The sequence below is a fragment of the Boleophthalmus pectinirostris genome, unplaced genomic scaffold (assembly GCF_026225935.1).
Source record: "Boleophthalmus pectinirostris isolate CB_2022bp ecotype Guang Dong unplaced genomic scaffold, ASM2622593v1 HiC_scaffold_11, whole genome shotgun sequence".
Classification (NCBI taxonomy): Eukaryota; Metazoa; Chordata; class Actinopteri; order Gobiiformes; family Gobiidae; genus Boleophthalmus; species Boleophthalmus pectinirostris.
This window is the reverse complement of record NW_026570994.1, coordinates 4,842,703-4,867,535: the sequence shown is the minus strand read 5'-3', so window position 1 is coordinate 4,867,535 and position 24,833 is coordinate 4,842,703. Positions and strand designations below refer to the sequence as shown.

The 24,833-nt window shown below is 39.2% G+C and overlaps 1 protein-coding gene across 1 annotated transcript; it reads left to right on the top strand.

Moving 5' to 3' along the window:
* Nucleotides 1-2,863: 2,863 nt before the first annotated feature.
* lancl1 (LanC antibiotic synthetase component C-like 1 (bacterial)) lies at nucleotides 2,864-12,839 on the top strand. The gene is made up of 10 exons (XM_020936588.2): nucleotides 2,864-2,914; nucleotides 3,909-3,998; nucleotides 4,080-4,197; nucleotides 4,557-4,767; nucleotides 5,171-5,318; nucleotides 5,508-5,654; nucleotides 9,311-9,493; nucleotides 10,365-10,541; nucleotides 10,689-10,761; nucleotides 12,366-12,839. Exons 2-10 carry the CDS (start codon nucleotides 3,912-3,914, stop codon nucleotides 12,440-12,442), a joined length of 1,221 nt encoding a protein of 406 aa, XP_020792247.2. The 5' UTR covers nucleotides 2,864-2,914; nucleotides 3,909-3,911; the 3' UTR covers nucleotides 12,443-12,839.
* Nucleotides 12,840-24,833: the final 11,994 nt, after the last annotated feature.

Genomic DNA, 24,833 nt, shown 5'->3' with positions numbered 1-24,833 from the left:
AGTAATCTAGCGATCTCTCCCATGCACTATTTGCACTCAAAAATTCCCCATAAATATACAAAAACATTTTACCAAACTGTACACGATAACTTGACAAACCTGATGCAATGTGCAGTACTGTAGTTTCATTAGCAGGATGCACGATGATTGCATTGTGATAGCGTTCTGAAGGGGGAGTAACTTAGCACAGAGAGCAAAAAACAAAAGTTAAAACAAAAGTCAAAGTTATTAAACATGTTAATACGTTAATATGGTGAATATAGAGCTCCGGGAGCTGACGTCATACCAGCTCGCCAGGCACTAGGTGTCGCCATTTTGGTAGTAATCGGCAGATCGGCTGACTCGTGCTGTACGACTCCAGCGCAATAACAGATTGTTCTCCAGACGCAGCCGCGATTCATTTCCGAATTATTTTGCCAACAATTTTCCAATACAGATAAGTAATACACAAAGATCAGAGCAAGAAGCAATGTGCGAACGTGTGGCTCCAAAGTAGCACCCAGCATTTGTTATTTTAGGCTTATAATTAACCAAATAATTTTATGGCAATAGCCATATTCAACTGATTCAACTTTAAAAATGTCCTGCTTTTAGCGTAGTGTGAGAAATGCTACAGTCGGACTAGATCCAAACCAGAGGAGCTGGAGCGGGGAGTGGTGTCAGGAGCCTTGGCCTGACAAGAACGTTCCCCAGGAATCAAGAGCGCGGAGGTCGGACGCTCAGAACAACATATAACCCACCAAACTGGATTCACGCCTGTCCGGATGCTTTGCATCACCTCGGAACCAGCCGCAGTTCTTGAGCGCGGAGGACCAGAGTGGCCCGTCCAGACCTGTAGTCCACAGTGCATTCTCGCTTTTCCCGCACGGAACCAGCGTGCAGACGATGACATGGAACGGCTCAGACCCAGTCCATCAAGCACTGGTCTGGAACCAGCACATGGAGGACAGAGCCTTAGGACCATCTGACCAACGCGCTCGGAGGACCAGACCAAGGACCAGACCGCAGACCCCGTCCTGAGGGATCTGAGCTGCGGTGACCGGTGAGTGCTCCTCTTTATTGCTGTTGCTCCTGCTGTTACCCGTGCTTTTGTGTTTTACGAGTTCATGATGACTCTTGAGATGAGGATGTCCCGTGGTCTTAACAGGGAACATCGGTGTTGATAATTGGAGGTATCGCTGTTCTACCAGGAAACAGAGGCATGTCAATCGGACCAATTTTGGTTCGTTTGGCGATGTACTGCGGATCTGGGACGTCTTCTTCGATGGAAATGTTTTTAAAAAACACCCCCGGGGCATTATACGGTCATAATGTGTAATCCATTTAATTTTGATCTAAAGCTCAATGTCTTGTAAATTAAAGTGACCTGAGTACTCCGATGGCTTGAAAGCTTCAGCGGTGGCGCTATCCATTTTTACTGCCAAAATGGTGGCCTGGCCACCGTGAGTCACGTGGGGTCCGGAGCTCTATAGCATTTTCAAAACAATAAAAGGTAATATGAACTAAATAGCCAAGTGTGAAGATCAGCTCCTCCAAAACCCAGACCATGGTTCTCGACCGGAAAAAGGTGTCTTGCCCTCTCCGGGTGGGTGGAGAGTTCCTGCCTGAAGTGGAGGAGTTCAAGTATCTTGGGGTCTTGTTCATAAGTGAGGGGAAGATGGAGTGTGAGATTGACATGTGGATGGGTGCAGCGTCGGCAGTGATGCGGTCACTGTGTCGGACCGTTGTGGTGAAGAGGGAGCTGAGCTGAAAGGCAAAGCTCTCGATTTACCAGTCAGTCCTTGTTCCTTTCCTTACCTCTGGTCATGAACTTTCTGTAATCACCGAAAGAACAAGATTATGGATACAAGCGGTCGAAATGAGTTTCCTCCCCAGGGTGGTTGGGCGCTCCCTTAGAGATAGGGTGAGGAGCTCAGTGACAAGGGGGGAGCTTGGAGTAGAGCTGCTGCTCCTCCACATCAAGAGAAGCAGCTGAGCATCTGTTCTGGATGCCTCCTGAGCGCTTCTCTAGGGAGGTGTTCCAGGCATGCCTCACCAGGAGGAGGGAAGACCCAGGACAAGCTGGAGGGACTATGTGTCTTGGCTAGCCTGGCAATGCCTTGGGGTCCCCCCCGGAGGAGCTGGAGGAAGTGTCCAGGGTGAAGGGAAGGGTGAAGTCTGGGAGTCCTTGCATAGACTGCTGCCCCCACGACCCAGCCCCGGATATGAGGAAGAAAATGGATGATCTAAATATGTTATGTGTTTAGCAGTTAATACCCTATAAAAGTGTAAATTCCCCTCTTTAACTACTGCAAATACATTTTAATACTTTACTGTAATATTAAGTTGTATTCACTATTACTGCTGTTCATATTGCAACTTCTGACTGTGTCTAATGATTATTTGTCATAAATAGCCATAGACATCACTTATTCATGCTTTTTCAGCTCCAGCTTGTATTCAAAATCTCCCCACTTTTACAAAAATGTACACATAATAAATACTGAGCCCCTAAATATACCGTAGGCCTATTGTTCCAGCTCTCATATACTGAATGAAAAGTCTAATATATTATTGTGACAGGCCTGGTGATGAATCAATGCCGAATTACAGACTGGATTTAGGAGGAAAAGAGTGGAGGTAGAACTGTTTTTATGAACCGAGGACAGATTCAGTTAGAATTCATAATAGTATAACCAGGCTAGTTAGTTTGTGTATAGGATTTATATTAACCTATTTATCACATAGCCTATATATTATCAAATGTTTTCGCACAGTTCAAGATACATACATACGTCCATCAGTGTTCTTATTTAAACAATTTTAACTTTTTTTTTTTTTTCCTGTCCAGTCCAGCAGATGGCAGCACCGCCTCCGCCACAATAACACCAGTCCACGCTGTACTTCGCGAACCCACAACATCTGCACAGCTCAGGTACTTTTACGGCTATTACTCCCTTTTTCACGCATTTTACACCATAATTCTTTGCATCCTTACATCTGAACACATGCGTTACACGTTGCATGGCCGTGTTATCCTTTATCATGCACGTAAAGCAGCGTAACAAGGCCAAGCTAACGTGCTACAGCGAGCTAGCTAGCTGTCAGATTTGTTATTGTTTTGGTGGGCGCGTGCACCGCTCCCTGCAGAATAGAGCTGATGTTTTATGCAGTTTTATAGACATTTTTAGGTACAAAATATTCTAAATTTAAATGTAACATAATTTAATTTCAGTGGAGAAACTAGGATTAGCTTCAAAACTATCACAAATATGAAAACACAATATGGTTTTTGCAAATGAAACCAATCAGATACACGTGAATTATGCCATAGCCTGGTTTGCAGTTGTAATTTGCATTCATTGTTCATTTAATTTAGTTTATTTATTTTATTTTAGGTTTTATTGGACAAAATTGATAACAGATGAGATGACATCACAACACAATGCAGAGTTTTGGGTATAGTCACTAGAAATGAAATAGTAATGATCAGGTTCAACATTTGTTTTAATTTATCCTTTGGCTATTTCGTGGCAAAGCACAATGTAATCAATAGGAAACAATGTTATCTTGAACACTGTGATGACATAACATCAACAAAAGGGTCTATTATGTCTTATAAGATCCATAACTCTTCATTTTATGTCCAGCTTGGTGCCTCTCGCTGGCCTCTCTTCACTCGTATAAATGTGTTCACGTTGTACAATCATGGTGCTAAAATTTCAAATGGAGCAATGGGGACAGTATGACTCTATAGGGAAATATCTCATTTAGAATATTGCATCATATAATTGATTTCTTCTGCATGTATATAAAATGTAGAAAGTAGTAATCATAAAGAAAAAAGACACTGAATGAGAGGGTGTGTCCAAACTTTTGTCTGGTGATGTATATTGTTTCTTCCCGTAATAATGTGTTACTTTCCACAGAAAATGGACACACGCGCTTTGAGAAACCCATACTCGGACTATGATGGTAACCCTGCCTCTACACAGTCCCTGTTTGACTCCCAGGGCAGGGTGAGAGCTCATGAATTATACAACATAGAATAATAAAAGTAGCCTAACATGTAAAGATAACTGTTGTTGTGTGTGTTGTAGCTGACTCCAGAGTTCTCTCAGAGGCTGAGTAGTAAAGTGAATGAGCTTCTGTCTGTGATGGAGAATGGACTCAAGTCTGCGGACCCCCGAGACTGCACCAGCTACACCGGCTGGACAGGTGTGTCTGCAGGAAGGAGGGGCATATATTGACATAATATTGATATCAGTGATAGAAATGTGGCGATTCTGAAATGTGACGATTCAGTCAGATGCACCTTGCATCCCTGCAACACCCTGCATCTTTGGTGTTGTGCAGGTCATATGCACTTAAGTGTGTAGGAGAGTGCACTATCAAGACATGGCTTTGGTCAAATATTGTTTTCAGAGTTCGCCTTTGAGTTTGACATGGTGACTTTGTGACATGTGCACAAGTGCATCATCACATTTTGCATTGTGATGAATCCATCATTACACAGTAGTGCTACAGTATTTGTCATACAGCCCAGCTCTAACATCTCCCTGTCTCCTGTGGCACAGGCATCGCGTTGCTGTACCTGCACTTACACAGAGTGTTCAGTGACTCATCCTTCCTGCACAGAGCTCTGGAGTACGTGAGCCAAGCCCTCAAGAACCTCACACGGCGCCATGATGTCACCTTCCTGTGCGGGGACTCAGGGCCCCTGGCTGTGGCTGCTGTGGTCTATCACAGACTCGAGAGGCCCCAGGAGGCTGATGATTGCATCAACAGGTCAGAGCACAGACCTGTTTAATACTAGACAGACAACAACAAAACTAGACCAAAATAATAAGAAAAAAGCTGTGGCTACAGTAGTAGTTTACCACCACTGATTGTTGAGTGAATGAATAATGAACTGTAAAGCGCTTTGGGTATCTTGAAAGGTGCTGTATAAATGCAATTATTGGTATATAAATGCAATGAATTAATTAAAAGACTACAAATTGTTATTAATTGTTTATTATTCAATGTACCCTTATGATGTAATTGTAGGCACATATTCTTACACCATTCTTAGTTTGCAACAATTTTTTTATGTCGTAGTGAACTTTTTATGTGACATTTTGACTTATTCTCCTTTTTTTCTTTTCACATTTAAAGTGTTTTGTAATCATTTTTCTGTGTTGTTGTCCAGACTAATGCAGTACCATGAGACGGTGGTGAAGGGTTCTGGGAGTCTGCCTGATGAGCTCCTGTATGGACGTATGGGTTTCCTCTTCTCCCTCCTCTTCATCAACCAGCAGTTTGGACAGGACAAGATACCACTGGACTACATCCAACAGGTACAGATCTGCTATTTCTCACATGGGCTTCAAACAATTTGACAGACCCAACTTCTACTGCGATTAGATTTCCAATTTATTTTTCAATATCAACACAGGGACATTTCATAATATTTTTGTAGAGGTCTAAACTACAGGGTTAGCAGCTTTTTCACAGAATAATCTCACATTTTGTATTTCTGTGTGCAGATTTGTGAGGCGGTGATAGTGTCCGGAGACCGTCAGAGCAGGAGGTTGAGGGTTCAAAACCAGACTCCGCTCATGTTCGAGTGGTACCAGGAGCAGTATGTGGGGGCGGCACATGGGCTGGCAGGGATTTACTACTTCCTCATGCAGGTACTACAAATATCCAAACACTTTTGGTACTACTAGTATATGTATTAGCTTAAAAAACAATCACCTAAACAAATTTGATCAACACAATAGCTGTGGTCTGTGATTTACAGGTCTAGTTGATGACAGTATAATTATCAAGCTAATTTTAGATTCATTACCTTACAATTCAGTAGTTATCTTATTAAAGGTGTACTGCGTAACACCATGGAGATTTTGTAATTTTCCACAATACGGTATCTTATATAAGAAGCATTTATTCAAGTATGAGTGTTTTTATTGTTCAAAAATACCTTTTAAAAACATGCATTCTTACTGTGAGCAGGGCCGCCTCTTCACAGATCTGACCTGTATGAGCACTTGAAACCCATTTGAGCAAATGGGCACTTGAAAACACATTTAAATAATAATATATTTTATATTTTAATAACTTTAAATTCACATTAAATTTCAAATGGTTTTCAAAGTGTTTTCAATTATTTTCATATAAAAGTCTGTGTCAAGGAACAAGAAAAATTCCAACCAGGACTTTCCAAACTCTGTATAATCCTAAAATTAAAGGGGCTGAACCCAATAAAATAGATTAAGATAATAAAAACCAGGTACAGCGTCTTTTAAGGTGTATTGTGTAACTTTTTTCAAGGTATTTTGACCCGTAAAACAACCTGTAGTTCAATAAAGGTAAAGTAGAGCTGTTTAATGCCATACTGTGGAACATTTCAGGCAGAGCAATGACATATCCATAGAAACAAGGAAACCAAAAAGTCACATAGTGCATCTTTAAATAATATAATTTTTTTGATTGTAATGTAACTTCAAATTCACATGAAATTTCAAATGGTTTTCCAAGAATTTCTATACTATAATCAATAAAATAAACTGAGAAGTTGTTTTGAATCAAGGAATCAGATTTTTTAAGCAGTTGTGGCCACAATTGCAGCCTGTCGTGTCCCTGACAGAGAGTCTGTCCCTGATCTGTAACCATAACAGTGCATACAAAGTTTTTATACTCCACCGGGGGGCAAAGGGCACATGAACGATGCAAATACATAGGCTAAGACAGACTAAGACATAATACTACCCTGGAGAGGAGAGTGGATCATCCCAAGGCTGTGTCAACACAAGTCAAGACACAACAATCAGTGTAAAAAAAAAAAAGTAAAATCAGTTTTGCTCCAGTATAGATATATTGTATAAACAGCACTAGAGCGCTGCACTCCCGTGGGACCTGATGCAGAACAGTGCAGCACAGGACACATTTTGAAAGCTCATTGCGGGCGTGGGCGGGAGTGGGACTGCACAACACAGGAGCGGACGGGTGGGATGATAAACTGCAGTCCCGCAAACTAAATATGAGTGTAAAGTAAAATATACAAAAGATGAATGTTTGCCTATCATACATCATTTGTGCTGGATATTTTATTTGGCATTAATAAAAACATTTTAAGCAGCCCAAATTTGTGTATGTGGTCTAATCTCGTGCGCATTTTAGAGAATTCCTTTCCGCTTCTCTGTGTTTGATAGAGCTTCAGAAAGCGAACGTCCCTTTCTTGCAGGACTCGCAGGCCGGAGCAGGACAAAATATCATAGATACAGGCAGGAGCGGGACTGAAAATTACAATTTTTTGTGGGAGCAGGCGGTAGCGGGACAGAAAATTCAGTCCCGTGCAGAGCTTTACCACACACTAATATACTAGGATAATTTGTATACTGAGGATGCTCTGAATGCATAAAGTAAGTCAGGAATAACTTTGGATCACTGCAAAATGTTTAAAATGAACCTCTCTATCTTTATGGAGACCAAGCCAGACCAAGTTACAGCTCGGATCTGTGGAGAGTCAACTCCACTCAGTTAGATTCCCTGTTTTTCTCAGTATTTTGAATTGAATTGAATACATGTGAAGTAGATCTGTTTAATGTCATACTGTGGAACATTCCAGGCAGAGTAATGACATCTCCTTAGAACCAGACCCCTAGCCAAAAAGTTACATAGATCAATTCAAATTGTAAATTCAAAGTGTAATTGTAATTGTCAAAAAATAAATCTTCACAAATCTGAACTCTACACAAATCAGCTGGGTCAAAAAGTACAACACAAAATGACCCTGATTTTACTTCAACTGTGCTAGAAAATCCAAGTTTTAGTGTTTGTGACAGAAGTTTGTGCTCAGCAGTTATCCTCCTGGGGTTACCTCCGAACAGCCAGGGCCAGCTATAAATTCCAGAAAAGAAACTTGTTTTTATGGTGCTTCTTGGACACTTGTGAAAAATGTGCTCAATCATCTTTTATATCACACGACGAGTTACAAGTCCACCTCCTATTACAGCATTTCCCAAAAGTAAACTCTTACAATAGACTCTGTCAAACTTCACCATTGTGGCCTTTTCTCATTGCATTTGTAACATTAAGGTTCATTGCGCAGCTTTTCTGGTGGAGGGTCTAGTTCAGTATCTACCTGGCTCCGTGGAGATGTTATTGCTTGGCCTGGAATGCTCCATGGTATGACTTTAAACATATCCATCCAGCATTTATTCATTATGGATGTTTGTATTGCTCAAAAATACAATAATTCCTTCTATGAACAAGCGCGCCTCTCCACAGATCTGACTTGTAATATAGCATAGTGCTGTCATGTGCTTGTGTGGAACATTCTAGACAAAGCAATAATATTTCCATGGGGACAAGCAGGTGGCGGACATTCCACTAGTATATGTATTATCCTATAAAACAATCGCCTAAACAAATTTGATCAGTACCATAGTTGAGGTATGTGCTTTTCCCAATTTATTTTATTTTATTTTATTTTACCAATATAGTTTAGTATAAATATGAAGCCAATTTTCATTTCATTGCATTACAATTCAGTAATTATCTCATTAATAAAGAATTATTTTAACAATTATTATTTATTTATTTTATTTATTTTTTTATTTTTTTTTGCAATTGGGCACTTGAAAACACATTTCAATAAAACATACTCAAAAAATACAATAATTATTTTTGTGAATAGGGGCGCCTCTCCACAGATCTGACTTAATGTAATGTAGCATTGTTCTGTAACCTGCTTGTATGGAAAATTAGACAAAAGCCACTCCACTAGAAATTATGCAGTGCACCTTTAACTTTTAACATTTTGGCAATACAAAAAGGAAGCTGAATGCTTGTTTCAGTGTACAATACCTCAAAATAACGATAGCTGTTATTAATATACGAGCCTGTGGTGAAATAAATGCGATTGAAAAGTTGCCTGTATAGTTGGTGCACCACAAATGTAAAAAGACTCTCACCAGACTGACATGTGCAGCCTTCTGAATAAAGCTCTACACATGAATCTGGGTTGACTCACTGAAAGGGACTGGAATGATCAGAGCATCAGACATCTTCCCTGTGTGAAAATAGGCTGAAGTACATCTGTCGGCATCAGCGTGTTTGTTTTGGTTGATTTGGCGCTGGCTTTCCCCCAAACCATAATGCTGCTCTGTGATTGATCAGTGTGTCACATGCAAACACTAGTGGAGCTGAACAAGAGATTCTCAAGAGCTTATGAATTCACAAACTTACTGGCAAGGCTACCAGAAATGTACATTACATAATAACTGATTTGCATTGTGATTGACCTTGATTATTGACACTTTTAACACTGCCCCCTGTCTGTCAGCCCGGGCTGGTGTCTTCGGTGGAGCAGTTGCACAGACTGGTGAAGCCCAGTGTGGACTATGTGTGTGGTCTGAAGTTCCCCTCTGGAAACTACCCTCCGTGTGTGGGGGATGAGCGGGACCTGCTGGTGCACTGGTGCCACGGCTCTCCGGGGGTAGTGTACATGCTGCTGCAGGCCTACAAGGTAATACCCAGAATACTGCGTCAAAAAGTTTTCTACACTTGATGGGCATCCTTAATACTTTGTAAAATACTACACAACGTATAAAGGTGATTCAGTAGACAGGGTAGCAGCTCCTCGTGTCAGATTAAATCAAAGATGCTGCGCAGATCTCAGATTAAACAGCTTACCTTCTGTGAGAAAAATAAAGGTCACGTGTGAGCACTAAAGAAAGTAATATGGACCAAATACTTTATCAAACTGAACAGGGGCCAGTTGGACCTCAAATGTCAATAAATTAACTTTAAAATCAGCGCGCAATGCAGTGAATCGCAATTAATAATTTCTCAAAAGTGTGATTAATCTGATTTTTAAATAGTTTGATAGCACTGTTTTTTATTTTATTTGAAATTTTTTTTGTCTCAGCTGCCATACAGATATTACTGTTTATTAGTGTGACATAATGGGGCATGCTGATGCAAACAATTCAGTATTTACTTCAGGGACAATGCACATGAAACATTTACATGTACAAATGTCAGAGTTAGTCAGAAGGGTATTTCTCATTTGTTGTCCCTGGACAGAATGTGAGTTTCAATAAATTTAAATCAAGTATAATATAATATAATTTATGTGGTCTGACCTATGACATCATTTACTTCTTTTCCAAACCAGTGAGGACAAGAGCTTTGATTTTCTTATCTTTTCTATATCTTTTCAAGCAAAGAGTAAAAATAGTTGAAACTTGATATTTTGTTAGGCATTCTTACTTAAAATATGACTCGATTAGATTAATGAACTGACTGGTTCTGGTCTAAAAACACTGTGTGTGTAGATGAATATGATACAGAAGTACACTGCTCCAGACCTGTTGTTCATGTGTCTCTCCCTGTAGGTGTTTGGAGGCCCTGGTTACCTGGAGGACGCTCTGCAGTGTGGGGAGGTGGTGTGGAGGTACGGCCTGCTCAAAAAGGGCTACGGCCTCTGCCACGGAGCCGCTGGCAACGCCTACACTTTCCTGTCTCTGTATCGCCACACGGGGGACCCCAAGCACCTGTACCGCGCCTGCATGGTGAGAGAAACCTCCACAGCCTGCTAACTAAAGATCTAGAGTGATTGTAACAGAATGATAGTTTCACTCACTCTCTCCCTCCTCTCTCTCTCCTTTTATCTTTCACTCTCTGTGTCTCTCTCTGTCCCCCTGTACCTCTCTCCACAGTTTGCAGACTGGTGTATGAACTACGGCAGGCACGGCTGTCGCACCCCTGACACTCCCTTCTCCCTGTTTGAAGGTAACACATTTTGACCGCCTCTTACACAGTCCTGTCAGCGATTACATCCTCACATAGCAGCCACAGAGCTCCAGGGACCACAGCTACAGCCACATCAATATAAATGAGTACATATGAAATTAAATTGACAGGAATCACAGTTATGTTAGGAGGATTTTGAATATTAAACAAGCGGTGCATTGGAGGCGCGTGGAAAAATGCATTCATAATTGTTGCATTGTATAGTTTCAAATATTAAAGGGACACAATGTAATGTTAGAAACCCCCTTTAGAAACCACCAAATGTTTGCACAAAATAGCATAACACTTATCAGTCTCCATGGATACAAGCAGATGATTCAAGTCTATTTTGGAGATGAAAATGTTTAAATTGAATGTATGAAGGATAGTAATTATAATACCGTACTGAATAAATGAGTGCATGTTAATTCAAACAGTAATGCATAGAACGTGCATAGAAAAATAACATAAATGCATATATGTATAATACAGAAAATACATATATCTTACATGTAATGGGGTGGGATGAGACACACTTTTCACAAGACAAGACAACATGAGATTAGGTCCACGAGAAGTTGATATTTTGATGTAATTTGCAATAAATAAGTAGTGCAATCAGTTTTACAATAACTCACTAGCTCTTAACTCTTTTTTGTCTAAGGTAAAAGTAAATTCAGGGGAAAAAATCTCCCAAGATAATTTGTCTCATGTCTGCACAGTCTTGTGGCAGTTTTGTCACGTGAGATCTTGTGGTACAAGACCTTTTTCCATCCCTAATCTTTCGTTTTATCACTAAAACAAAAGCAGTTGTCACACATGGTTTGTTTTATGACCAAAAGGGAGTGGGAGGAAGTAAATACTGATTTAACCCATGACTGGAACCAAGTCTGCAAATCATATCTACACAACCTTCATTAGGGTAACACAATGTGATCAAAATGCACACATACTGTATATAAGTTGCTGCTATTATTTTTGTATCAGTTCAATGAAATATATTTTTCATACACTTTCTGCACCAGTTGTAGCAAGCTGATGGCAACTCTACAGCCCAACACAAGGGGGCAGCAGTTTACCATGTGACTGTTTACACTAGTTCTGTGGCTTTAGAATTTACTACAAGGCTTTAGCAGTGTTCAATGAAGATTATTAGATATAAATATTATCAAGTCACAACTAAACATTATTTATTCAGAAAAATTTAAGTCCAATCTTTTTTTTTTTTTTTTTTTTTTTTTTGTAAAAACAAAATACATTAATTAAATTCTACTACTAATAATAATAATGAAATACTTTTTGGTGGTGGTAGTGGTGGTTACTTTGCTTAAAATGTTCCACAGCATGGCATTAAAATCTATAGTATTTAAGCAGTTACAGCTGTTTTTATAAAATACAATGAAAGACTGTGAGCAGGTTCTCCTCTCCACAGATCTGACCTGTAAGTAGCTTGTCTCCAGATAGATAGATAGATAGATAGATATGTTTAATGCCGTACTACGCAACATATTCACTCCAGAAAAAGTGTATAGTGCAGCTTTAAAAATGTCTTGCTTAAAATGTACATATGTCATTTGAACTTATCCTCTTGTGTTTGTTTCCAGGTATGGCCGGTACCATCTACTTCCTGGCCGACCTGCTGCAGCCAATAAGAGCAAAGTTCCCCGCGTTTGAGGTGTAACCGTTAAAAAAGACCAAACCGACAACTGACAACACGGACTAAACTATCACACAGTGAAATAGTACTCAGATCAGTTTATGAGACAAAAATATTCTACTGAAACACTTTTGGGTTTGGGCTGATGCTTTATCGTATGTGCCATGTTCCTGCTTGTACTTCTCAAATAGGTATTACTACTACTACTACTACTACTAGGTCTACAAACTGAAAAATGTACTTCAAAAGTGCATGTATTTGTGTATACTTGGTCATTTTTGTAAATAGGTGAAATTCTAATTTGGGCATGTTTTTATGTCGATGAAAACATATGGATGAAACATTCTGAAACTATAGCACAAGGTTAAGTTATTGTTTTTTGCATTGTCTAAGGAAATAAATTAGACTTTGTAAAACTCTTCATGTGTAGTTTAAGTTTGTTTGAGAAATGTCTAGAAAACAGGCACCCTCCCCTTTTATTTAGATCAATTCTTTTGTTATTTATCTCTTCGGAAAGGTTCATTTCTGATCTAGTCTTGGTTTACACCTGATTTAGTCCTGGTTTAGACCTGGTGTGGACCTGATTTTGTGGCTTGGTTTAGTCCATTGTAGTCCTGGTAAATTACTAGTTTAGTTGTGGTTTAGACTGGATTTGGTTTGCGGTTTAGTTCTGGTCTTGACATGGTTTAGCACTAATTTAGTTCTGGTTTAGACTATGTTTGGTCTTGGCGTAGTTCTGGTTTAGACCGAGTTTAGATCTGGTATAGTCCTTGTTTAGACCTTGTTTAGTTCTAGTTTAGTCCTGGTTTAGACTAGGTTTGATCTTGGTTTATTTTTAGTTTAGACCTGGTTCAGACTATGCTTAATTTTGGTTTAGTTCTGGTTTAGTTCTGGTTTAGACTAGTTTTGGTAATGGTTTCGTTTGGGTTTAGACCTGGTTTAGTCCTGGTTTATTATTAGTTTGGTCCTGGTCTAGACTAAACTTGATCTTGGTCTAGTTCTGGTTTAGTCCTCATTTAGACTATGCTTGATCTTAGCTTAGTCCTGGTTTAGTTCTGGTTTAGACCTGGTTTAGTCAAGGTTTGGCCTTGGTTTATCTTATCTTTTATATTTAAAGACTCCATATCACTCTTATACACACTTATAATTTTGTTCCTCTTGAGTCTTGTTTTTATTCATCTGTTGTTCTCATTTGGTTCTAATTTAGTCCAGACTTAGTCCTGGTTCAGTCCTTCTGCGGTCTTCATTTTGCCAAGAATAAATCCTGGTTTGGCCCTTGTTTAGTCCATCTTTAATCCTGGTTTAGCTCTAGTTTAGTCTTACATTCTCATTCTCAAAAAATCTATTGTTTTGAAAATATATTAGTTTTTACTTACTTCTTGCATTGTCCAGCCTGTCTGTCCTGGCTCCTGTGTCTAGTCTCTTCATGTTTTTACGCTGACAGGTGACCACCAGAGCTCAAAGTTTCTGTGAACAGGTGCAGGGCCTCTTTTACTGCAGTCAACTTGAACTGACCTGGTCCTTCTTCTTCCTAACCTCTGAAGCTGTAAGGTATTTTCTCACACATATGCCCTCTGCGGACATTGTCAGCCTTACAAAAACTAACATTAAAACTAGAAACTCATCTGAGCAGGTATTGATTAAAAAAGTCACATTGACAGGACAGAAATGAAGCTCTCCTGAATGTCTTTAGAATGAACTTGTATCAGGTCAAATATAAGAGCACATAGACTAGTATAGACCCATGGACACTATGGAACCTACCTGCACCACTGAGGGATTACACACATATAAGGCCACATATGTAAAATACAATATAAAATAAAGTACTATGATTTAATGTTGAAAATCACATTCTGTTATCTAAGTAAAGATTTTTATTATTATTATCATTGTGGTATCAGAATCACAATTGAGTGTCTGAGAAGTCTATTCCTTAGTATTGAAATTGAGTTGAAATGTTGGTATTGTGACAAACACTCGAGTAAAGAACCCAAATATAACTGGAGTAAAAGAACCATAAATTCAAAATAATATATTCATGTTTTTTTCCAAAAAAAAAAAAAAATTAATTAAAAAAAAAAGTTCAGTTTGGCTCTAAAATTTACAATTACAGGTTGGCTCTAAAATTTTAAAACGTTTTCAAATAATTCTCCTTAAGATATAAATAAATAGTCGTGCAGTGTAAGAAACACAAATGTATTACAAGTATCAGTGAAAAAACATAAAACTAATAAAAAGGTAGAAAAAGTTTTCTGAGGTTCTGCTTAGACATGTTTATACATGTTTACAGAAGCAGGAGATGTCACCGTAACTAGACCAAGTTACAAGTCAGATCTGTGGAGAGGCAATCCTGCTTCTCACTCACAGTAAGAATGCGTGTTTTATGTTTTTTTAAGAAACACCTGTAACTGAGTAAATGCAAGCTACAAGTTTATTGTCATACTGTGGAACATTCAGGGTAAACCAATACTATCATCACTAGGGCTGGGTATCATTTAGACATTGCTGATACGATACATACCTCGATACACAGACCACGATATGATGCATAGCTCGATACACAGACAACGATATGATGCATAGCTCGATACAGTGCACTTTTGATTTGATACGATATATTTCAAATCGATTCCATATGATGTTTGTGATACTAAAAGTTTTTGTTAAACCACTTCTTGTGCAAAGTGAATATGAAACAACTCTTATTTTATTTATTTATTTTTTATTTTATGCATTTATTTTGGGCAAGTAAAAATTGACATTCTTATACCATGGAACATATAACATAAGTGAAATCATAATAGAAACGAAAATAACTGAAAAAAAAAAATTCCCAAAAAGGAGTGGGAAGAAGAAAATGTATTTAATCCCACCCCCACTTTTCTAGTCTAACACAATGAGCTTACTTTTGCGTTTTTCAGACATTTTGAATTGAACTATATGAACTATTTACAAGTGCAGGCAAAGAGCAACTGTTATAGCTGGTATAGTATAACATAAACAAACCAACAATGGTAATGTTAAGGATACAGACAATGGTAAGAAACAACAGATACAAGGAATGTAACTGACCTATTGTCTGATCAAAACAGTGAAAATGTCAAATGTGTTGCATAAATGAGATTCCTTCTTCTGAACAAGCAACAAAACTGTAGCTGTAACAAAATAATTTAGTAAAATATACCAAAAAATACTCTTGGCGATATATCGATAGGGCAGCCCATGATATCAATACTATTCATCTATATCATCTATTCTATCATCACATTAAACAATACAATATATCAATATGTTGATATTTTTGCACACCCCTAATCGTCATGGTGCACGTTTGAGAATACTTTTGATTTTAATATTTTAATTGTCAAATAAAATACTCCTTTGAGGATAGTGAGGTCCAGATCTTAGCCAGAGAAAACAACTGAGAGGAGAGTTCTAGACACTGTTTTTGACTTTTACAGAAACTGTAAACAAATATTTGTGTTAGTTTCAGTTTTTAGCTCCTCCCTTCATATATAGGCAGTCCTGAAGTTGGATGAGCAGTGAAATATTTGTCCAGTTTACAGATGTGAGTTTAGTTACACTCCTTGACTCCTGTTTAGTCATAGTTTAGACTGGTTTAGTCCTGGTTTAGTCCTGGTTTAGTTCTGGGTTAGACCTGGTTTAGTTCTGTTTTAGACCTGGTTTAGACTTTATTTAGTCCTGGTTTAGACCTGGTTTAGTCCTGGTTTAGACCTTGTTTAGTCCTGGTTTAGACCTGGTTTAGTCCTGGTTTAGACCTTGTTTAGTCCTGGTTTAGTTCTGGGTTAGACCTGGTTTAGACTTTATTTAGTCCTGGTTTAGACCTGGTTTAGTCCTAATTTAGACCTTGTTTAGTCTTAGTTTAGACCTGGTTTAGACCTGGTTTAGACCTTGTTTCGTCTTTGTTTAGACCTGGTTTAGTCCTGGTTTATTCCTGGTTTAGTCTTAGTTTAGACCTGGTTTAGTCCTGGTTTAGTCTTAGTTTAGACCTGGTTTAGTCCTGGTTTAGTAGTCCTGGTTTAGACCTGGTTTAGTCTTAGTTTAGATCTGGTTTAGTCGTGGTTTAGACCTGGTGTAGTTCTGGGTTAAACCTGGTTTAGACGTGGTTTAAACCTGGTTTAGACTTTATTTAGTTCTGGTTTAGACCTTGTTTAGTCTTAGTTTAGACCTGGTTTAGTTCTGGTTTAGTCTTAGTTTAGACCTTGTTTCGTCTTTGTTTAGACCTGGTTTAGTCCTGGTTTAGTCTTAGTTTAGACCTGGTTTAGTCCTGGTTAATTCTAGTTTAGACCTGGTTTAGTCCTGGTTTAGACCTGGTTTAGTCCTGGTTTAGTCTTAGTTTAGACCTGGTTTAGTCCTGGTTAATTCTAGTTTAGACCTGGTTTAGTCCTGGTTTAGACCTGGTTTAGACCTGGTTTAGTCCTGGTTTAGACCTGGTTTAGTCCTGGTTTAGACCTGGTTTAGTCCTGGTTTAGTCTTAGTTTAGACCTGGTTTAGTCGTCATTTAGACCTTGGTTTAGTTCTGGGTTAAACCTGGTTTAGACCTGGTTTAGTTCTGGGTTAAACCCGGTTTAGTCTTATTTTAGACCTTGTTTAGTCCTGGTTTAGACCTGGTTTAGTCTTAGTTTAGACCTAGTTTAGTCCTCTTTTAGACCTGGTTTAGTCCTGGTTTAGACCTTGTTTAGTCCTGGTTTAAACTCCTTGACAATAAAAAAAAAAAAATCTTATGTTGCTCAAATTAAGAGAAAAAAAGGTCATATTTTATCTTATATAGCTTTATGTCTTATATGGATTATTTTATTGACACTGTACTCAAGTCAAGATAACATACTCAAGTCATTTCTTACTCCTAACCCACTGTATATTATTTTACATTTTACCCCTTTTGTGTATTCAAAAGTCAGTCAGTGTCAGTCATCATTCATAGTAAATACCTGATCAAATCCTAACATCAGTGGTAACGTGTCTTATAGCACCCATTGTCTCTCATATCCATATTTAAAACCCTGACTCTCCCTCTCCCAAATAAGGCTTATGTAACTCTCCCAAGGGTGCTGCGAGCGACACAATGGCACGGCTCTTTTTTAAGCCCCCTGCCCATATTTCTTTACGACGCGCGGCCTGTCAGGGGGTCCCGAGGGTGGCGGGGTGTTAGGTGAGGGTGGGGGGCGTTGGGGGGGGGTCCTGAAGGTGGTGGGGAGGGGTAAGGGGATACAGTAGCCCAGAAACGCAACACCGTCCGACTAAGAGAGACTGGGGTAAAAATAGTGGTCATCTGCCCTAAAGGGGGTGGGGGGTGGGGTTTGAAAAGACAGACTGTACAGCGTGTCAGAGGGTACGGGGAGAAGAGCTGGGGTTGTCATGGTTACGCAAGAGGAGTTTTGTGAAATTTATCTTGGTTTAGATTTTTTTTGTGTAATTGTTTTAAGTGTTGGGATGGGAATCTTGTGAAACGTGTTCTTATTTTAGCTCTGGTTTAGTCCTGGTTTAGTCTTAGTTTAGACCTGGTTTAGACCTGGTTTAGACCTGGCTTAGTCCTGGTTTAGTCCTTGTTTAGTCCTGGTTTAGTCCTGGTTTAGACCTGGTTTGGTCTTAGTTTAGGCCTGGTTTTAGACCTGGTTTTAGACCTTGTTTAGTCCTGGTTTAGACCTGGTTTAGTCTTAGTTTAGTCCTGGTTTACACCCAGATAGTTAAGTCTTGGTTTATTCCTGGTTTATTCCTGATTTAGTCCAGGTTTAGTCCAGTTTTAGTTCAGGTTTAGACCCAGTTAGTTAAATCTTGGTTTAATCCTGGTTTAGTCAAGGTTTAGCCCTGATTTAGTCCTGGTTTAGTTCTGGTTTAGACCTGGTTTAGTCCAGGTTTAGACCCAATTAGTTAAATCTTGGTTTCGTCCTGCCTTTGTCAAGGATTAGCCCTGATTTATTCCTGGTTTAGTCCTGGTTTAGTCTTAGTTTAGACCTTGTTTAGACCTTGTGTGGACCTGGTTTAGACCTGGTTTAGACCTGGCGTAGACCTGGCTTAGTCCTGGCTTAGTCCTGGTTTAGTCCTGGTTTAGTCCTGGTTTAGTCCTGGTTTAGACCTGGCTTAGTCCTGGTTTAGACCTGGTTTGGTCTTAGTTTAGACCTGGTTTAGTCCTGGTTTAGACCTTGTTTAGTTCTGGTTTAGTCCTTGTTTAGACCTTGTTTAGTCCTGGTTTAGACCTGGTTTAGTCTTAGTTTAGTCCTGGTTTACACCCAGTTAGTTAAATCTTGGTTTAATCCTGGCTTAGTCAAGGTTTAGCCTTGATTTAGTCCTGGTTTAGTTTTGGTTTAGACCTGGTTTAGTCCAGATTTAGACCCAATTAGTTAAATCTTGGTTTTGTCCTGCCTTTGTCAAGGATTAGCCCTGATTTATTCCTGGTTTAGTCCAGGTTTAGTCCGGGTTTAGTCTGGGTTTAGTCCACATTTCTTCCAGGTTTAATCCTTGTTTAGACGCAGTTAGTTAAATCTTGGTTTAGTCCTGGCTTAGTCAAGGTTTTGCCCTGATTTAGTCATGATTTAGTCCTGGTATAGTCTTGTATTCAGAGCCATATCTTCCCTTATTATACTCCTGTATTTAATACATTTTTTTGTATTTTATTTTATTTTTATTTCATGTATATTTCTGCACAATAACTTAACGTGTGAAGTTGTACATTAAACCCCAAGTTACTTTTTTACAGCAGTGATGACAAGACGGGCTTAGTCCCCTGGCACCGAACACACGAGCACCGTCCAGACAACAAACTTAAGGATTTTCACATTTCACATTGAAATTTGGCTCAATTTTAATTTCAAAATCCAAGATACTTTTTGGCATCGTGGTCCAACAGGATTATAAAAATACACGAGGTGCCTGGCATGTTTTTGTGAGCCAGTTGTGTGTGGCTGACTCTAATAGTTGTCATAGCTTATCCCGCGGTATAAGCCAGAGCTATTCAGAGTCATGTTTACTCACACGTGTCTATTATAAGATGGTTTAGTGTTTCAAGTTAATTAATCAAGCTGATCTTATAGAATTAACATGTGTTTGATTGTCACAAAGTTAATTAAAGAGCGAGGATTTTACTTCTGTGGGGGATTAACTGCTAACATAACATTTTGATCATCGTGTTACCTGTTTTACTTTTGTTTTTGATGCTCTCCTCTCACTTTGCTCTCCATGCTAGGTCACTCACCCTTCAGAGCGCCATCACAACACAATCGGCGTGCATCTTACCAGGTTTGTGAAGTTGTAGTGTAAAGTTTTGCATCATGTTTTTGTATATTTATGGAGAATTGTTGCGTGGGAGCATGGATGACTTAGGCTTGTGGGCGGAGCTTTGTACAGATTCTTACAATTAACCGTAAAAAGGGTTCGGATAGGGCCCGGGAGAGATCGCTAGATTACTCAAACAAGCACAGATGACGTCTGAAGCCACACCAGGAATGTTTTTGGATGAAGGAACAACGTTATTACATGGTAGAAAGTGGAAAATTTCAGACCTCATTGTTCCTACAGTCCTTCGCTCGCTCTGAGATTTGAGGCTCCAACTTGTCGTCCCAAAAACGAGGCGACCCTGGGTGACCGGGCCTTTTCTGTGGTTGGCCCCAAACTTGGAAACACTCTCCCCCCTCACATCACATTCAGTTGATTTTTTAAATTTTCGTTTAAAAACACACTTACACACACACACGAGCGTCAGAATTGTGTGGTCCTCTGACTGTTTTTTTTTTTTTGTTTTTTTTTGTATGTATTTATTTTTTATTATTATTATTTTTATTATTATTTTATATTTATTATTTATGTATTATTTATTTATTTATTTTTTGTATTTATTTTTGATATTTTTATTTTTATTTATTGACTGTTTTTTATTTTATTTGCCATTGTTCTATTTGCTCATTTTATTATGTTTTATATTGAGTTGCTTATTTCTATTTTATGCTTTATTTTATTTAATATCTCAATTTATATCGTGCCTATTCTATGCAGCACTTCGGAAACTTTGTGTTGGTAAAATGTGCTATACAAATAAAGTTGGATTGGATTGGAAAAATGATGCATAATAGTCCCTCTTTAGACAAAAAGTATTTGAACTAATACTATACAATTTGACTTTTTATGTTCTTGTTTAGGAGTTGCAGACTGATGTGTGTTATCTCTGTTACTTTGGGCTTGAGTTGGAGGACATGAGGTGGAGAGTGCCTGGATGAGTGACTGGTGAGTTGCAGATTTGACATTAGCAAATATACTCAAATAGAAATAAATCATTTTTTTGTTCACTTCTTTAAGAAATGACCGAAAAACTCTTTGTTTTTGACCAAAGAAAGTCTTTGATTTTTCAAACTGAAAGAGGTTTTGTTCCAACTCCCCTCTGACATACTGCCTGTTAAATCTCATTTACTCATATTGACTAAACTCCCACAACACAATAATCATGCATCGGATTTCTAACTCAACACTGTACTTTACATGCATGATTCACCACTCCACACATTGTTTACTGCACCAGGACAGACTGACAGAAGCAAGGCTGCCAATCTGTGTGCATGCACTGCTCTGACCAACACTAATCACTCACTTATTTATACACGTACAGAGCCTTTAACTGAACACTGCATTAGACTAAATCAGGCACTTCCAACCTGTAGCTCTCCACCCCCTTCCAAGTAGCTCACCATGGGATATCTGAATCATATGTATTGTGCTGAATAACTCTAATTAATTGTTTATTACAATTTGTGACGGAGCACCCGTAGTTGCCCCATCATCACCCAACTGGCACATATTTCTCTGGCCCGAGAGCGCGCCTTAGTTGGCAGAGCTCACAGAGCACTTCCCCCCCCCCGTTTTTGCGGAGTCAAGCTCGGACAGAGTGTTTCCACGCAGGACTGCTCATGTGTCCAGTGGTCCTGTACCCCACAGTCTGTTACCCCGCTACCTGGACTCGTCATTTCCACTGTAAATATTGTACTCTGCACATTGGGCTGTGGTGTCAGTAAAAATGCACTTAAGTGAAGTTTTTTCGACTGCACCATCATTTCTTTACATTTATTTTGGACAAACCTGTGACACAGTTGGACATGTGATGTCTATCTTTGTGCACTAATAAATGGATAATAGTTGTGTAAATGTTTATAACCATCTAAAGCCCTTATGTTTACTCAGTTTCTTGCGACGGCTGAGATGAGGAGCTCTCTGACATTTTTGTTTTGTAAAAGTAGCTCACCAGGGGAAAAAAGTTGGAGATCCCTGGACTAAGTCATGTCTTCAGCTCTTTCCATAATTAGAGACACATGAGACATTGTCATCTCAGAACATGCCTGTGATGTCAGGAAATAAAAGTAATCATATAGATATATTCATATATATTATATAGCTCTTTTTGGACACTCAAAGATGCATTTCTATTGCATTATTCATTCACTCTACACTCGGTGGGAGTAAGACCTGCTGCTAATCTGCCCCACCACATTCATACTAGAAAATGTGCATGAGGGGTCTTGCATGAAGACAGAGCAACAGTTTCCACTAGAGCCACTGCTGTTCTAGTGTGATTCATCAGCCAGTTTCATTTCGTGGAAATCGTCTGACCTTGCAGCATTAGGAATCATTCGCTCGACGGTAGGCGGGTACTTTTTTATTTAACCAATCGCTGCTGTTTGGTCATGACGTATGTAATGCACCAAATCCCATAGGAAGAAGGACAAATGTCTTTCCTCTTGATAAAATTCACCAAACATTCTCTTTGTTCCGACTTTAAATCCTCGATCTCGGGAATCGTTGCCAACACAGAATGTCTGGCTCTTCTCTGATTGGCTGGTGCCTGAACTCACTCTTCCAGGGTTTTTGCGAACCGTCTAGTGTATTCTGATTCCTGACCTTGTTGCTGGAGAGAAATGAAATTGAGCGGAGGCACTAGGTGGCGCCAGCCTGGCTAAAAATGAGTAGCTCTCTGGCATTTTTGTTTAGTAAAAGTAGCTCACCAAAGGAAAAAGGTTGGAGACCCCTGGACTAAATCATCTCTCTGGCTCCTTCCACGATTAGAGACACATGAGACACATGCAGCATTAGGATTCGTTCGCTCAACCTTTTTTTATTTAACCAATCGCTGCCATTTGTCCATGACGTATGTAATGCACCAGAACGCTCAGTGGTGTCCAAGTAATTGCCAGCACAACAGCAAACAGAGCAGAGAGTACATAATCCTTGATCTCAGGAATCGTTGCCAACACAGAATGTCTGTCTTCGTCTACATCCATCTCGACCACTTTGTTTACTGTTGTGCTGTACCAACAAATGGGACCCAGACAGGTGCGACGAGTTTGACGTCATCGTGCCACAGCTCAGAGCTGATTGGCCGGTGCACAGTCTACAACTTCCGGGGTTCGTATTCCGATTCCTGACCTTGTTGCTGTAGAGAAATTATTAATTGAGCAGAGGCACTAGATGGCACCAGCCAGGCTACTGTTGATCCTCTGTGGCACCTGATATTCCCAATGGTCTCTCATCCAGTTATTAACCAGGACCAGCTGTTCTTAGCTTCAGATTTGACCAGATGGGGCGTTGCGCAGGTACAGCCACAAGTCCGTCAGCTGAACATGCAAAATTTATCCAGTGATCATTGGCTCCTTTAAATCCAGCTGATACGTTTTTGTCCGTCTTGACAAATTTACATGCAAGAACAGAATCTTTTCAATTTATCACATCGTAAACTTTAACCTGAGTGCAATTAAAGCGTCTTACTGGAAGCCATCATTCAGAATCTCCATAAAAGCTATAATGTTGTGCTCCCTTCAAACTCCTGTGTATCATGAATCACATCAGCTCGTCTCCTTACAGTTCATGTGCACAGTAAAAGCCCGTGATCGTACCTGAGGCGTCAGCACCCTGGAGAGCGCTCATTTAGTCTGCTCCTGTCGTCATAAAGGATTCAGTTCACCTCCAGTGACTATATACTGCCCCCGTGTCTCTGGAGGGGCATAACCTTTTTACTGTGTGTATTAGAGTCTTTATGAGAGTTCAGAAAGAGAGATGAAAAAAAAAAAATGATAATACTCTGTTTGACATAGTGGCCTGACACTCTCTGGAAATAAATTGGATCAGCTCTGTAATTGGGTCAAGAATACAGACATTTACATCTTTTAATTGCTCTTTTCTTTGATATTTTGCAGTAACGTCAAACTAGGGGGGGTTTCTTCATGTGTGTGTATGGCAGAATGTTCATCAGTTACCATGGTGATACAATCAGTGTTGGGAAGGTTACTTTTAAAATGTATTCCACTACAGATTACAGATTACATATCCCAAAATGTAGTTTGTAACGTAATCTATTAAATTATTTAAGGTGAGTAATGTAATCTGAATACTTTGGATTACTTGATTTGCTGTAGAGAAGCAAAGACCAGGATATTTTCACATAAGATGTTTTGTCTTTCATTAACCAAATTAAAAATATTATTAATAGAAGAGGAGTCGCGGTCTGTGCAGCAGCGTTTAGTCCTGTTAAATCCTGTTTTAGTCCTGGTTTTAGTCCTGGTTTAGTCCTGGTTTTAGTCCTGGTTTAGTCCTGGTTTTAGTCCTGGTGTTAGACGTGCTTTAGACCTGGTTTAGACCTGGTTTGGACCTGGTTTTAGTCCTGGTTTTAGTCCTGGTTTTAGACCTGGTTTTAGTCCTGGTTTTAGTCCTGGTTTAGTTTGGGTTTAGTCCTGGTTTAGACCTGGTTTTAGTCCTGGTTTTAGTCCTGGTTTTAGTCTTAGGTTTAGTCCTGGTTTAGACCTGGTTTAGACCTAGTTTTAGTCCTGGTTTAGTCCTGGTTTTAGACCTGGTTTAGTGTCTGGAATTGAGTGGAATTACAAAAAAAAAAAAAGGGATACAGCCCAAAATGTGAAAACAGGAAAATACCGCCGTGTAATCCACTTATTTTAACAAAGTAACTGTAATCCAATTACCACTCACTGAAACAGTAACTGTAACCAAATACAGTTACTCATAATTTGTACTCTGATTACGTAACTCCGGTACATGTAATCTGTTACTCCCCAACACTGGTTACAATGCACACATTAGGAAACACCGTCAAAAAACTCAAGAAGTAACTCAGGGCCTGTTTACACGAGAACACTTGCAGGTAAGAACGATAAAATATTTTATCGGAAGTTGTGATATAGTGAATTGTGACAGACATATCGTGATGTTTATCATATCGCCAGATTCATGGCAATGTACACCCATAATACACAGTAGTTTTGCTGAATAGTTTTGGGAACTTTTTGTTCGCACCATGTTCCACTAACTAAGTTTGACTTTTTACTTATATGTGGTATTAACTGCTAACACATAACATATTTTGCTATATTTGCCAAAAAAACATTTATATTTTTTCTCTTTGCTT

What these genes read in the sequence shown, in the direction of transcription:
- lancl1 (XM_020936588.2), top strand. Translation starts at nt 3,912, where the DNA reads ATGGACACACGCGCTTTGAGAAACCCATACTCGGACTATGATGGTAAC. An exon ending in GCTGATGATTGCATCAACAG is followed by an intron (nt 4,768 to 5,170) that starts GTCAGAGCACAG and finishes GTTGTTGTCCAG; the next exon opens with ACTAATGCAGTACCATGAGA. An exon ending in TCCCTTCTCCCTGTTTGAAG is followed by an intron (nt 10,762 to 12,365) that starts GTAACACATTTT and finishes GTTTGTTTCCAG; the next exon opens with GTATGGCCGGTACCATCTAC.